The sequence below is a fragment of the Alosa sapidissima genome, chromosome 13 (assembly GCF_018492685.1).
Source record: "Alosa sapidissima isolate fAloSap1 chromosome 13, fAloSap1.pri, whole genome shotgun sequence".
In the NCBI taxonomy this organism is placed as follows: domain Eukaryota; kingdom Metazoa; phylum Chordata; class Actinopteri; order Clupeiformes; family Clupeidae; genus Alosa; species Alosa sapidissima.
The window spans coordinates 2652290-2669306 of record NC_055969.1 but is presented as its reverse complement, the minus strand read 5'-3'; the positions used below and the strand labels follow the sequence as shown (position 1 = coordinate 2669306).

Sequence of the window (17017 nt, the reverse complement as noted above, 5' to 3'; positions counted from 1 at the left end):
CATATAGAAGTCGCACCGGACTGTAAGTCGCATTTATTTAGAAAAGTATTTCACAAAATCCAAAACCAAAAACAGAGACTATGTAACTGGATTATTGAGGCCAAAAAGATTAATGTTAATGAAGACGAAGGAGTGAAGGCAGCCAAGAGGAGGGCAAGGTAATTGCAAAGCAAAAAATTCACTGAAAGAAAATGCAATGTGGTACACCAAAATGTATTTAAATAATAAAAATGCGGAGAATACATGCAATCAAGCATTTTGGGCAATGTGGAGTCACAAGCTGGCAGCAGATTAAATGCTCATGAGCGAGAAAAAGATGCAGTTTTAGACGTGACTGAAGCAAGCCAGGCATAGGCCTATAAGCCCGACGGTAATTGTAAAGCAATTTACAAAAGATTCACTGAACAAAAATGCTGATATGATGCATGAAAATTTAGCTAAAAATGTGGAGAATGCAATGCAATCAAGCATTTTGGGCGATATGGAGTCACAAGCTGGCAGCAGATTAAATACTCATAATAGAGAAAAAGACTGTTTTAAAAGGACGTGACCGAAGCTGAGGCAAGCCAGGCAATAGGCCTATATGCCCGACAGTAATTGTAAAGCAATTTACAAAAGATTCACTGAACAAAAATGCTGATGTGGTACATGATAATTTAGCTAAAAATGTGGAGAATGCAATGCAATCAAGCATTTTGGACGATGTGGAGATGCAAGCCGGCAGCAGAATAAATGCTTGAGAGAGAAAAAATGTGTTTTAAAAGGACGTGCAGACCGAAGCTGCAGCAAGCAGGTGATATTTAGAAATTTATTTCACAAAATCCAAGACTAAGAACAGACAGACTATGTAACTGGACACATTGAGGCCAAAATATTGAGAATTCTACAGGGAATGTTGAAGATGAAGGAGTGAATAGTGGCAAGAGGCAAGCCGAAGGCTGCTGACAAGGGCCCGACGCTATTGTAAAGCAATTTACAAAAGATTCACTGAACAAAAATGCTGATGTGGTACATGAAAATTTAGCTAAAAATGTGGAGAATGCAAAGCAATCAAGCATTTTGGACGATATTTTGGCACAAGCTGGCAACAGAACAAATACTCACTGGCCACCTCCGAGGGAGCGTGAGAAAAAAAGATGCGCATTTAAAACCAGGGCCTACATTTCAGCGCGGGATTGCAGGGTATTGCGCATAAATTATTACTAAGTATTGAGCATACTAATAAAAGTCCCGCAACTCTAGCCACGAGAAATTCTCACACATTTTACAGCGCTGTCTGACATTAATCTATTAATGGAGCGGCCTGAATGCACGACTATTGACTGGACGGACCAACTCTGACTTCAATTGAACCCCATACAGAGACACACAAACGCGCGCGCGCAGGACCACTTTGGAGGTGCCTCTCTCTCTCTCTCTCTCTCTCTCTCAGCAGGATTTGTCACCGCTAAAGTCAAATTATAGCCTAGCCTAGCCTAGGTGCTTCTACACCAACCGCTATCGACAGGAAAGGAAAACAAACGTTTAGCGATCAGGAACCGTCAGGAGTTTTGCAAACACAGATGCATGACTGCATATAATATAACGCGAGAGAACATGGATGTGTTGTCCATTTGAGGAACGTTATAATCGATTGCGGACGTGAAGACAGCTACAGACACGGAGAGCATAGTAGGCCTACTTTCACTTTCTGTGCATATTCACGTGAAAGATAATTAGTAGCAAAACAGCGATCAAATATTACATGGCAGTGAGTTTTGTTTTCAAATGTTTTCATGCATGTCTAGATAACGGGTGAGGAATGTTTAGGGGACAGACTATCGTAATTCCTCAAATTATGTCTGGGCAAAGCACAGCACCTTTATTTGGACCATGGTTTGTAGGCTATTCGAGTCAGCTATAGGCGTTTATTTCTTGAGTTTTACTGTGAGACATATGCCTATACTTTTCCTTATAGGAGCGGCATACCGGTAGGCTATCAATGGCAATGGTTCATTAAGTTTCATGTATGAAAGTGTCGGGATTTCCATCCGCTTATTGCGAGATAAGGCATCCGCTTTCATTCATTCATGGAACGTGTGCTGTGCTGCAAGGGAAACCTTATTCCATATAGCCAAAGAGGTCTAAGATTATAAAATTGTATTATTTTATAAATTATGCATGATTTACTTTTTTTTATATAAAATTCGTAGGCTGATACCTGGCAGCAACAATTGTGTTTAAATGTAGGTTATTGCTTCAGCCTCTAGCTCAGAAAGGGGCTGCGTGCGTGACTGGTAGCTTGAGAGCAACGTGTTGGAGACTCATGGTGTAGGATGATGACTTCATTGGCAACAATATTAAACCAACCAACAATATACATTATTAAGAAGAGCTCTTTTATGAGTTAAATTGAAGCAAAATTATACTGGCTTTTATTTGTCCGAATCTGAGGCCCGGCTATGAATAGAATCCCGGCCATAATTTGAGCATTTAAGTATGCACGTGTGTTTCAGGCATAGCAAGCACTAATCTCTGACTGAAAGTGCACAGGACTTGTGCATTTGAGAGCGCTCTCTCGAGGCTGTAGACGCTAATGTTTCATGTAGGGTTCATGTCGGTTCATATAAATTAACATTTAAAAACATGTTCAATTATATAATTTTTTTCATATATAAGCCGCACCTGACTAAGTCGCAGGACCAGCCAAACTATGAAAAAAAGTGTGACTTATAGTCCGGAAAATACGATATATATATATATATATATACACACAGATAGAGAGAGGGCAATACAGAAGAGTTTTTGCTGTATGTAAACACACTTGTCACGCTACGTTTATATAAATGCACAAATAGGCTGACACCAGACATAATTTCACTGCATTTCTTACTATATGCATGTGACGATAAACTTCCTTGTATCCTTGTAACAGCTGTGCTGCTACAACCTTGTTACTCTTTGATACAGTGGAATAAACCTATTAAGTGTACCAGTTAATTACTTACATGTACATATGACGTATGTTGTGTCTCCGATGTCTTGGAACAGGTCTACTAATTCACAACATCAACTGTGTTGGTACACACTTATTGCTCTTTGATACAGTGGCATAAGTACTAAGTACTTGGGCAATTCCATGGAAAATTACGTTTTTTCTAACATCCATAACGCCAATTAAATGTGATGGTATGATGTGAATGATTACATGAAATTTGAGCATTTGCTATTTTTGGCTAAAGAATGTACATGAGAAAAAATGCACAAAAAATGAATAACATTCACATCATACAAATGCCAAGGCATTTCACTGGCGTTATGGATGTGACAAAAAGTCAATTTTCCGTGGAATTGCCCACTTACAATTACATATTACATTACATGTTGTGTCATTGGTGTCTTGGAACATGTCTGCCATTACCCTACATACTGTAGTACATGTATCAACTGTGTTATTTATTACTCTTTTGATACAGTGGAATAAACCCATTCAAATAAAGTGTACCAGTTAAGTACTTACATGTACATATTATATACATCCTGTCAATGATGTCATGCATCCTGTAATTGATGTGTTGAAACGTGTCTGCTGTTACACCACACAGTACATCATACCTGTCAACATTTAGCTTTCCAAAAACGGGAGATTTTTTTTCGGGGGGGGGGGGGGGTGTATTTAATACGTTTCATACACGTGTTTCAACACTGCATTTTGGTCGTTGCTTTTACCTTACCATTACCATTACCTTACGCATGCCAGTTATGTATCCACCAGCTGCCTGCCTGCAGCCTACTTCCAAAACTCCAAAGCTGCTTGCTGTCAGATTTGGTTCCGAGGGAACAAGTTCAGTGTATCACTATCAACAACACTCAATAACAGTTTATGTGATGTGTTAATCAATTAAATTCCCAACAATTTCACAACAGCTAGTTCTGGAGTAGGCCATTCATCTAGCCCGCTTGCTTACGACGAGACTCAGGCTGCGCAGTTGGCACCCGCTTCCTTATTTGGGTTTTGGGTTGCCAGGTTTTAGCCTATGACAAAAGGGTTTAAATTGAAACTAAGTGATCGTGTATGTGTAGGGTGTATTTCATACACAATCTGGCAACCTAAATGCATCAATGATTTTAAAATGAAGTTTGATGGCCATGCAAATTACGGGAGTTTTCCGAGAGAAATAACAAAACGGGAGGGTGCTGGGAGATGACCTTGAAATACGGGAGAAACCCGGGAAAAACGGGAGTGTTGAGAGGTATGCAGTACATGTAAATTAGTAGACCTGTTCCAAGACATCGAAGACACAACATACATGTCATATGTACATGTAAGTAATTAACTGGTACACTTAAACAATAGGTTTATTGCACTGTATCAAAGAGTAACAAGGTTGTAGCAGCACAGTTGTTACATGTACAGTACACTGAAGACAATGAGGCCTTGACTGGAGCTAAGAATGATTTGTATATCAAATCTTTCATGACCAGATTTACCCCATCCAGCAGGTCCGATGCCGATGAATTTCCCCAGTAGTGGACAATAAAGACTTCTCTTCTAGCCTACACGTCACATGTAGCCTACTAGAAGTGATGTTTCAGCTAGAAGTGATGGTTCATAAATTAACCCTCCAACTTTGCTGATGCACAGAACAGGTGTGCTGAGCTTTGTTTTTGGCTCTTCAAAGTGTTGTAAGTAAGGTGGTGTAAGTAGCCTATAGGCAGGTGGTGAGACAGGTCAAGACATATGGTGCAGTGAAACACTATACAGTTGATTTTCAGAAGGTGGTTTAGAGTAGTATAAATGAAATATAAATATGTGCACTGTATTACCTTATAAAAGCAGAATAAATATGGCTATGAATAACAATGTCAGTTGATATTATTTTAAATGTTGGTGACACTACATTAATAAGGAGAATACCAATAATAAACAATAATGTGAATGCAATATCAATGGGCAATAAATGCAAATCAACAAATACTATAACATACAAACAATGACTCAGAACAGCCTAAGTGCATGGTGAACAAATGTCTCTTTACACCCCTGTTGACAGGTGCATGCAAAAACACAGAAAGCAAAGAGCAGTTGTTTTTATAACACATGTAATAAGCAATGAATATTTGAAGATGTATTGTTTTGTTCTTCTAACATCAATAGTAGTTGTTCAGAGGTTGTAACATAATGATAAATACATGCTGCCTGTCACATTATGAATATATACCCTGTCTTGTCTTGCACATCAGAAGCAGCAGCACTATGCTATTACATCGTTCACCGTAGGGACTAGTATGAGGGAGACTGAGCTGCCAATCTCTCTTAACAGGTCCTGCATCATATCTACAAATATCTGTTCTGCTCTGCACAAACATAAGCAGGGTCTGATTTAGCGTGGCAGAGTGCTGATTGACAATAACATGGTTCCCTGCAGTGTTTGGTGGATTCCCATTGATGTTTGTGCATTCTGTTTGACTGTACATTTTATGTGTGGCATCTCATTCCTCAGTTGTCTAACATGTTTTCTGACGGCCACTGATTGCATTAGCAGCTGAAAGACCAACTTGTAACAAGGTCCCAATTGTGGATACACAGTCCTTGCGACCAATGACATCTGGATCAACTACAAACTTTTGATTGATTTTCAACAATGAACAATTAGTTCAGTGTTATATGTTCAGCTCTCTCCCCCATCTTAATAAGTCAACATTATATGATATGACCCTATTTTTACATTAAAGCCTACATATGTTATAGCCTAACCCTTATCTATAGGTGACTGATGAGATTCATGTTAGCATATATTCATTGGCGCCACAATTAATATTGGAGCTATTTCACTGTCGCAGACCCAGACGTGCTTGGTAGCTACGTAGTCATAGGCCAACATGAGACTTAAGCCCCCGTGTCGTCATGACTTAGGTTAGCTTATGTTCTTACTGTTGTTATTATCTGTAGGACATATTGTCTGTGGAACACAATTGTAGGCTAGGCCTAGATTTTCAGTAAGCTTATATATCAATGATAAAGCTTCTTTACTTTTTTGGTGTAATTATTTCGTTTTTTTTTATCTATGTAGGCTATTTCTTTAATGTTACATTATTATTTTGTTAATACATGGAATAAATCACCACAAACACACGCGACTGTAGCCTATTGGCTTCTTCTGTAGCCTACCCGGCTTGCGCAGCGTGGCTAACAACGCCCCTAAAACAAGTGTAACCGTCGGCTCCTCGAGGCTTATTACTTAAACGAAGTTACAGCAGCTATTAGGCCCGAGGTGCAGTGAAATGGCGTCATCTGGTGGTCATACAATTCACCCGCTATTAGACCCGAAGTGCAGGAGAAGTGGATATGAAGGGTTCAGATGCAAAAGCCTCTAAATGCCACCTATGTCAAAAATTAGATAAAGATGGTGAGTGAATGCTCTCCTCACATAGTATACGTTAATCAAATAATTTAACTTCAAAACACATCAAATAACACTCTCTTCCTGGTCTGAAATATCGATTTCTATGCAAAAACCTATAGGAACCGGATTTTAAATGCTCATTTAAAAGAAATGTGGTCAGACGGATTTAGAGGGTTTTGCATCTGAACTCTTCATATTCAACCACGCCATCCTTCAGGTCGCAGCGACACGTATGTGTACTTTATGTGCTGTGTCATGCTGCCATCTAGTGGTTGTGGAATATTTAACACCCATTATAGTTCTGGGAATAGATGTGCCCTCGAATAAATGTTGTATTTTGTTACAAATTATTTGGGTAGTCCATCTGATAAATTGTGTTTTTCTTTTTATACTTCGTTCCTTTATAAATTGAAGTGTATCATGAAGGTACCTTTTTCAATGTCATTACTCTGACATTCGCCATTAGTCGGCCATAAATTTGGGCAATGGGTTGACACTTTGCATAAGATTTCTCCACATTACTTGATCCAAATTCTGTGATTTTTGTTGTATAAATGTTGTACAATTATGTAGTTTCGTATCAAAGTGGAATGGTTGTTTTCATAAGTCAGCGGCGTTAGTTTGAGCACATAATTGACGTTTTGTTTACATGTGTTCAATGGGAGCCGGAAAGAATCTTTTGCCGGATAGCGAGACAGCGGTAAAAACATAGCTTAGCTGCAAGCAGCAATGAGGGGGCCAAGCAGCCAAGTTGGAGTTGCCATGGCAACTCAATGCTGTTACATCAGACATATGGGCATAAGTTACAGCAAGTTTCATGTCTAGCAACCAAAGATTGCCGTAGATATACACTTCCTGTTAGGCGGCCTCGCCACCAATTTCGACTGGCTTAATATGGCTTTAAAAAGCAAGACAAGGATTAGTCTGAAGCCCAGATAGCAAAATTTGACCGGCCCACCTCTGGCCCACTACCTTGCCTCAGGGTTTTGTGAGTGTTGGCCCAGTTCTGCCTGGGCCTCCGGCCCAACAATGGCCCAGTCACTGATAACTGACACAAAGAATTTCCTCTGGCCCAGATGTGGCCCACACACTGTAAAATGACTCTCATTGTTTCTGTTGGCCCACACATTGTGAAATGACTCTTATTGTTTCTGTTGGCCCAGGTGTGGCCCACACACTGTGAAATGACTGTCATGCATTCTGTTGACCCAGGTCTGGCCCACACACAATATAACTGAGTGTTGGCTGAGTGTCGGCTGGGCCTCTGGGCCTGTACTGGCCCACACACTATAAAACTGATCTGACTGAGTGTTGGCTGAATGTCGGCTGGGTCCCCGGGCCACATGTGGCCCATTAACTACCAAAAGTACTTGAAAATAAACACAAATCCAGAACTAGTAATTAAAAACACAAGCTACATTTATTAACAAGTTTAACAAACACAACCTTGCAAATAAAACAAACATTTAAAAATTATACAAGCTTTTACATATATACACTTTAGAAATTAAACCAGTTAAAATATACAAGCTACTTTTATCTACAACAATCGACAATTTAACATTTTAAAACTGTATAATGATTCAAAGAAATAAATTATTCTAAATTAACATTAAACATTTACAGAAATATTCGGTCTCTCTCCCTCACTCACTCTAAAAGAGTAATTCCATTGTCAGTAGTTATGGGTTGTGAGTTAAGTGTTGTGCTAGTGCTTTAAATTCTGTATTTTTGTACCATGTACCATGACCTACCCAGCTACATACATGCACACACACTCACTTTCAAAGTATTTTTCAATAGCAGCAACCTTTGCCACCTGCCTTCTTTTTCTGTTGCCGCTTCATTGTTGCCTCCACCAGTTTCAGCAGCACTACCAGCCGGGGGTGTCTCCAAACTGCATTTAGGTATAAAAGAATATTATAAGATCATTATGAGGTCTAAAGCAAGATTTCAACATGTCATCTGTCAGAGAAGTTCTGTTTGTCCACTCAAATATACTTACTGATAGCCACCTCAGCTCTTTTTGGGGGTTGATCAAAGAGTTCTTTCCATCCATCCTTCAATTTGAGATGCATGGACAGCATGTCATTTCAAAAGAAAAGAAAAAAAATCATTAAACTATTTATCCTTTACTGTCTGACAAAATATTACTAAAGCCCAGTCTTGCCACTCTGCAGCTGTCTTGGTAACACCTCCCTGGTAGTTATTTTGGGCAAACAAGACATTGTGTCATTGTTAAATGCTAATATATTACCAATGACCATCACCAAGAGCAAGACATATTTGTCAACACATACAGACCTGAAGCACAAAGGCTTGTGGACTTCCTTCACAAGAGCCTTGTGGGTGCTCCAGCTGGTTGGCCATGTTTTCAACAGCGCATGTTTCCTGCCCACTCCTGTTCTTTGCTGACATAATGGATGAGGCAAACCAAAAGCATCTAAAAATGACACATCACAAAACACAGGCCTAGATGAAAGCTGATTGCTATGATTTGGCTCATCTAAACAAAAACGTATTACTTATTCTATTAAATCAATGTACAACTTACCAAGAGCTCTTCAGGTCTCCTGTTTTTCCAACACAAGAAATGGTTCACAAATGTATGTAGCCTTCTTCATCCAAAGAAGGGCAGGTCTCTGGTCAGTGTGGCCTGGATTCTGAGGTGTACATTTAAAAAAAGTCACAGTAACGTTAGGTTAATGGAAGTATATGTGTTGATGAGCTTTACATGACCAGGACAGGACCCACCCTGCTACCATCTCTCTCTCTCTCTCTCACACACTCTCTTGTATAGGCATACAGTCTCAGTCCTGCCTGCCTAGTGCCTGAAGTTGGATAGATAACGATTACCAATCGCTATATTCTAAGTCATGCAATACTGGTTAATTAAGCTATTTCTATGATTAGATCACACTTTTCTTCTGAAAACCACATCATTATGCAAGTATAGCTAACGTTACAGCACTGAACGTTTTTGACTAACCACCAACACTGACGTTAACGGTAATTAGGCCAACAAAGTAGGCTAAGAAATCATAACGTTAACGTTACCGCTAGCTTCGTCATCGTCAAGGGGGTTAGATTGAAACACCCATTCTTGTTATGCTACTTGCTAATTAAACTTTGTCTGCAATAATAAGCCTACGTACATTCATAATGATTTACATGCAATAACAGGTAAAGGTAAAATTGCATGTTACTTACCACAGGCAGTGTCCAAAACGAGACAGTTTCGCGCCGTCCTGGTTTCAAACTGAACAGTTGCTCTGCTCGTGGCTCTTCCACATGTAATGGGCCGACAGTCACTTTACAGAATTGGGCCATGTACGTTTAGTGTCCGGCTGCCGCTAAACGTTTCATTTTTGCCGCCAACAGCCGCGGTACTGATCATTGTTCGTTCCCGAAGTATCGGGCCACACACTGTATGAAATCCGTCTGCCGAGATTGATTCGAAAACTGGCAGTAGCCCATCAAACCCCAATCAGGCCAAATAAGAAACTCCGTAATCAGCCCAACTACTGCGTGTCAGAAAACATAAAACACAAGGTAAAATCATAAATAAATAAAAAGTATTGATTTAGCAGCGGTATTGGATAAAACCCAAACGATGCCCAACCCTAGGAGCGGTGCTGCGCCGCTGCTGAATACATTGTAGGGGAAACACTAATTATATAGGCTAGGAGTTGTGCATCAAATGTATAGCCTATTTCTTTATGCAAAGGCTCACTGACTGTCATTAGCTCTGAATGAAGAAATAAAGCCCCAGCTAACAATTTATGGTTCCAGAACGTTCCCTGAAGGTTAGATTTTGGTTAGGTTTTGGTTCCCATGGGAAGTTGCAACCTTTGGGAACCTTTAGGAAACGTTCCCCTAACGTTGCCTAAACGTTGCAACCTTTAGGGAACCTTCCTCTAACATTGCAACCTTTGCATACCAATTTTATTTTTACTTTAACCCTTAGAACCCGATTGACGCAAAGTGCGTCAAAAAACACACCTTTTCTTCTGTTACATTGCTCCGGAACTATTCATCGCAGCGAGATGACACCTTCATTGCGTGACAGAGCAGAAGTGGGGCTTTCCAACGAGACTATGCACTTGTACTTGTACGATCAAGTATGAAAATTAAATCAAATTGCATCATATATACAGTCTATACTTCTCTGCGTTCACCTGCGCACCCATTACTCTCGTTTGAATTACTCGTGATCGCATACATGGCAAGCAGATTAGATGAAAGAGGAGACACAGGGCTTTCCATTGGTACCAAGTATATCGATCCTTCTGGGTTGTATAAACAAAGTGAGTGCAAAATAATAACGTCATGTACAAAAACCATGCTGCACACCCTTTACTCTCGTTTGAATTTCTCGCGAACCCGTGATGGGATAGATAAACTTATGCCATGCATGTCAGATGAAAGAGGAGACACAGAGCTATTATTGATACCATCATTTGAGTACATCCTTCTGGGTTATAAAACCGATGAAGTGACAGCAAAATAATAACTTCATATAAGCTTAGCTCAACTTACCCCATGTTTTTGTGGCAAAGCATGTTTATAATCCAACGCTATCATGTGTTTCTCTTTGGCAAAGCATGTTCATAATCCGGTTTTGAGATCCTAGCAAATTCCTGCATGGCATCCAATTCAAGGCTCACATTGCATCCCAATTTGTATGACAAAGAAACACTCCATTTGTCTTTACTTTGTTCATGGCAATGCAGTAAAAACTTGTTGTAGAGACATACGTTTTGCACAGACACGTTTTTTTCTACGCGGTATTATATGGAGAGAAAACATTTAGCCTTTGAGTATTTTAATAGTCAGTTTTAACCCTTAGAACCCGATTGACGCAAAGTGCGTCAAAAAACACACCCTTTCTTCTCTGTTACATTGCTCCGGAACTGTTCATCGCAGCGAGATGAAACCTTTATTGCATGACAGAGCAGAAGTGGGGCTTTCCAAAGAGACTACACACTTGTCTGTACGATCAAGTATGATTGATGTGTGTTCACCTGTGCACTCATTACTCTCGTTTGAATTACTCGCGAACCCGTGATCGCATCGATATGGCAAGCATATCAGATGAAAGAGGGGGCACAGGGCTATCCATTGGTACCATGTTTATCGATCCTTCTGGCTTATAAAAACAGACGAAGTGACTGCAAAATAATAACGTCATGTACACAAACCAACTACACACTCATTACTCTCGTTTGAATTACTCACGGACCCGTGATCGCATAGATATGCCACGCATGTCAGATGAAAGAGGAGACTCAAGAGCTATCATTTGATACCAAGTACATCCTTCTGGGTTATAAAACAGCTGTAGTGACAGCAAAATAATAACTTCATATAGCTGGACTTACCCCACGTTTTTGTCTGTTCTTGTGGCAAAGCATGTTTATAATCCAACACTATCATGTGTTTCTCTATGGCAAAGCATGTTCATATTCCGGTTTTGAGATCCTAGCAAATTCCTGCATGGCATCCAATTCAAGGCTCACATTGCATCCCAATTTCTTCAACAAATAAACACCTTTTTTGCCTTTACTTTGTTCATGGCAATGCAGTAAAAAGTTGAGAATTATTATGACAGCCTGCGTGCCTGCGTATGCAAACACGCAACCTCGGATCAAGTCAGGTCAGATCAGTTCGTGTCACAGATATGGAGCGCAGAAAGGTCATTTTTCATCACTAAATAAAAAATGGCATTTATTTCCGTAAATCACACAGCACATATTTCTGTAAATTGCTCAGCCCCAGAGTATCCCTCCAACATGGCAATTATATTGCCCGATTCAGGACAGTCTGCCCTACACACACATGAAATGCATGTAGAGCTGTGAGCTTGCTGTGGTGAGATACATGTCGAAATATAAGAATTTTTATGATACACTTTTTATATTTTAATTCTTTAAAAATCAAAATAAAATCAATGCTAGTATTAATACATGAAATGATGGCAGATCTGGATAGCCTCGACTCTCCTGAAAAAAAAAACAATATATAATATGTGTGTGTGGCACTTACAATGACCAGAATAAATCCTTATGAATAAAGGTAGTGAAAATGCCCTAAAAACAGCTTAGGGTTCTAAGGGTTAAACAAAGAACTATTCTCATGTAACTCTTTTGTAAATGGACTGAAGTTCGCTCTAAATATCTACGTAAACCGATTATGCTAACCGTTAGCATCTCCATGGGATTTCTCATATACATTAGCCATAAGCTAACGCATTAGTTTCTATTCTGTAACTTGGAATGCTAGCCTACATGATTGCTCTTAAACAAAACATCGAAGGAAATAACTGAGATGTACTCTGTTGGTCTGCTTAGTTTTACAGTGAATCCTATGTAAAGGTTTGAAAGGAACTTCAGCTAGACCATGTCATTGCCACACACACAAGTGGGGGCAGAATTGGAAATGTGTCATAGAGTGGCAATGCATTAGTTGATTTGGTTAAAAAGTCACAGGTTAGGTTATTGGTTATTATTGTAATGATGCTATTCATAAATAATGAGCTGTAAAGTAACTCAGACTTTAACAAAAACAATTTTTTAAAGGATATTGACTAATTATCGTTATCATCAAAATCACAAAAAAATATCGATATATTTTTTTGTCCATATCGCCCACCCCTAGTACATATGTACTTAAATTATACTTACTTATGTATGTACTTATTTTAGGAACCAAACTGACCCAACTTTTGTCTGTGCTCCTAGGTTTTTGAAAAAAAGTCAGCATAAAGACCTGTGACCCAAAGTCTTTAAATCTGACTTAAAACTATTAATAGCGGGATAGGATTTGATGTGGGATGGGACAAATTCTAAATTAGTCAGACATTCAGTTAGTCAAATTTGTGTGAGAGATCATTTTATAAATAATTTTGGAATTAACTGGTCTATTGTCACATCTGACAGAAATATTTGGGTGTCCATGTACTTTTGCTCATATACTTTCTGCCAAACCTGGGCACTGTAGGATTTCACCCCTTCCTTTCAGTGCAGTGCCGTATTAAAGAAACTGAGGGCTGTATTTTGCACACTGGCGCATGGCGTAAAACTCGTTTTCCACCCGGCGCGAAGTTTAATTCCTTATTTTGCACGTTTCATTTTTAAACGATGCGCCCAGGGGTGTGGCAATTAACAACTTAGGGAGTGGCTTAGCGCATTGTCTAAAAATCGCTATTGTACACCTGGTCAGAGGTCTATGGTGAGTTGTTTGTTATTTTAAGAGCGCATTGTCAACAGTCATATTGGCGGGTGCATAACGCACCATCCTTCTATCATCCATGAACGCACACCAGCGCACATCCATGCAGAACATTACAAATTGCACGATTACAATGGGAAACATAATTAGAATAAAGATATTACGAAATACTGTACATCTCATGATGAGTAGTTATTCACCATCATTTGCAAATTGGTAATGACGGTTAAAAGTGATTAGGGAAGAGGCGAGAGACCCGTATGGAGCACAGCTTAAGACGCACTGTCACGAGATATAAGCAACTCCTCTGCAGGATAAATGTTTTTTTTTTATTCAGTCATTTGAGCAATATCAGGGTAGATTTTGCTTTTTCCAGCCTATGTTTTCGATGGTAACCCATTTTCAGTCAATAGTGAAACTGCATGTCTTGTCGTTGACTCACACCATGGTGAAGTTAGTTTCACTTTGCCAATGAGTTCAAATAATAGAGAAGTGCAAATGCGTGAAGGCTATGCTAGGTTTTAGTAAAGTATGGTTTTAGTGGAATGACTATTCCATACGGTCTCGCAAGCAGCCTCCTTCAAATGCGCCGTTGAATGTCAAAATACCGATGCATTTATTTGACATCGCGCTTTGCGCCGTTAAAGGGGATTGACAGATGTCATTCTCATTGGTTTAAATGATGTTACGCCCCAAACACACCCATGACTGATTAAAAAAACCTAGGAACACCTTGATGCGCCATGCACTCGAAGAAAACCCTCCCAATGTGGACTGGACACCCTACTATATTTGAATAAGCTTTTGACGAGTGACGATGCGCTTTTGACTGTCATGATCGGGCCCTGAGCTAGGATAATCATCCCAGAGACACTTAAAGGGATATTCTACCATTGGGGGAAATACACTCATTTACCACCTCCCCTTGAGTTAAACAATTGAGTTTTACCTATCCCCAGTTCATCTAGCCGTTCTCGGAGTCTGACAGTAACAGCAAGGGAAAACTCAACAGTTTAACTTGAGGGGAGGTGGAAAATGAGTGTATTTCCCCAAATGGTGGAGTGTCGCTTTAACGGAGAGTTGTTATTGCATTGATTATTAGATTATAAAATCAGGTATCAGGCTCTATTTTTATTGTTAAATCAGGGGTTTGATGTTAATTTTGTAGATGTGATGGTATGTCATTGTTCATGTGTCACTTAACTGCCTATGCATGTCCTCGTGGCAGAAAACACCTGGAAAGCATCACCAGTGTGGGTCCTCGACCAGTGGGAAGTGTGGAGAATGAGGTCATGACTGTGGGTTACCTGCTGGCTGAGATCGAGCACATCCGGGAGGAGAGCATGGCTGGGCCCCATGCCATTACTGTGGATGTGCAACGGCCCACTGGCTCCTTCAGCATCGACTTCTTGGGTGGCTTCACCAGCTACTATGACAAGGTCACGAACATTGCTGTCAAATTGGAGCCTAAGAATGGCGCACAGCACCTCATGTTGGCCAACTGTCATTTTGACTCTGTGGCTAACAGCCCAGGTACAGTGCAGACTGGCAGTAGATTTTGCATAATCTATATGTTCTTCATACTAGAATTTCTGTTTTGCTGTCATAGCTTACATTCAGTGTTTATGGAAATAATCATGTAATTTATTAATTTACAGTGGGTGCCATTTAGAAGTGGCCACTTCATTCACACTTTCCGTGATTCACGCAGCAGCGGAAATGTATTACAAACCATAACGTACAACGTATTACAACTTATAATGTATTACAACTTATAACGTACAACTTACAATGTATTACTTGTGGTTGTTTGGGTCATTGCAGCTTCACTGGGGAAATATAAATAAAAAACGTGTGATTCACGCGTTAGGTCCTGTGAGAATCACACGTGAAACCGGGCAATTCCAAGTGGTACCCACTGTATATAAATACTCAGGTAGTACATAAGTGAAAATCATTAAAATGCTTAATTTGTGAAAGCATGAATTGTTTTCACATTTGCCTGTGCATTCTTTGTATATTTTTGCCTGTTTAAGACTATCAGTGACACTTTTCTTATCCTAAAAATTATTAAAAAAAAAAAAAAAAAAAAAAAAATATATATATATATATATATATAAAGCATAACACAGTAGGTTCTGCATCATGATAGTAATTTTGAAGACCAAGTCAGACCAATGGTAGAGAGAAAAAATCAGGAACAAATTTGTATTTACCATGATGCGCATCAAAGGAGAAGCAGCATGACTTCCCCTAAAGATCCACCAGCTGCTCTAACTAGACAAGGAAATAAAAAATGTCTGTCTAGGGGTGCTTCCTGGACTCAAATTTGTTTGTTTGAGGTGCTCTTTGGATGGGAAAATGTAGATGAGAGAAAAACAGGGGATTCCAAGGCACTCTCAATTGTCAAAGGTTAAAAAGCCTTTATTTTGTTGGCTTGGTTACATTTAAACCTTTAAAAAAACTCTGACGCGTTTCGGCAAACAAGCCTTCATCAGGGAGTCAAACCGTTCTCAACAGGAAAGGAGAGTTTTTTTTAAATAATAAGTCAACCACCAGCAACCACCAGCAGGTGTCATCCTTACATCCCTGTGAGAAATAAATGTCGTATATACAACCATGCATACAGAAAAGTCAACATTCAGACACATTATTGTCAAATTAAAAACTAATATGTAGAGAGTGAACCCAAAACAAACACAAACAAAAAAACAAAACAAAAAAACACAAACAAGCAAAAATTCAAATAAAGACTCTGAAGTCAAGGTCCTCATTTAGGCCCGGATATTTAGTGGCCTGCAATTTATAAATCCAGAAGGTTTCTTTCTGATTTAACTGTCTTTGTCTATCACCTTTCCTCAAGGTCAGTGGAATGTGATCAATCCCACAGGCCTGTAAGGTGGACGGGTCACTACTATGATGTTCCATGTAATGTCTTGCCATGGGATAGTTAATGTTGGGGATGCTCCAATGCAGAATAGTGAAACATTGCAAAATCATAATATTCCCTCTTATCTCTAAACACATATACATGGACGGGGACAGTACAGAAACAGAATGAAATAAAAACAGTCATCTTATATTATATATATATATATATATACATACAGTGCCCTCCAGAAGTTTTGGAACACATGCTAAAGTTGACTAAAAAGAGGAATAAAAAATCCTCTTTTGGAAATTGATCCTAATACCTTAACTTAAAATGAAATGAGGAAAAATCCAACCTTTAAGAACACCAATTTTCTTTGTGAATGAATAATGTATCGTAAATAGATAAATGTTCTTCATTAAAATATAGGGTGCATAAGTAAACGCCTATGTTAAATTCCCATAGAGGCAGGCAGATTTTTATTTTTAAAGGCTAGTTATTTCATGGATCCAGGATACTATGCATCCTA

The 17017-nt window shown here is 39.3% G+C and overlaps 1 protein-coding gene across 3 annotated transcripts in view; it reads left to right on the top strand.

Moving 5' to 3' along the window:
- LOC121680978 (endoplasmic reticulum metallopeptidase 1) overlaps nucleotides 1-17017 on the top strand; it is a 91647-nt gene that overhangs the window by 3620 nt on the left and 71010 nt on the right. For all 3 annotated transcript variants that reach the window (XM_042060577.1, XM_042060578.1, XM_042060576.1), the window contains exon 2: nucleotides 14845-15149. In XM_042060577.1, the coding sequence (XP_041916511.1) occupies nucleotides 14845-15149 (305 nt within the window). The remainder of the gene's footprint in view (nucleotides 1-14844; nucleotides 15150-17017) is intronic.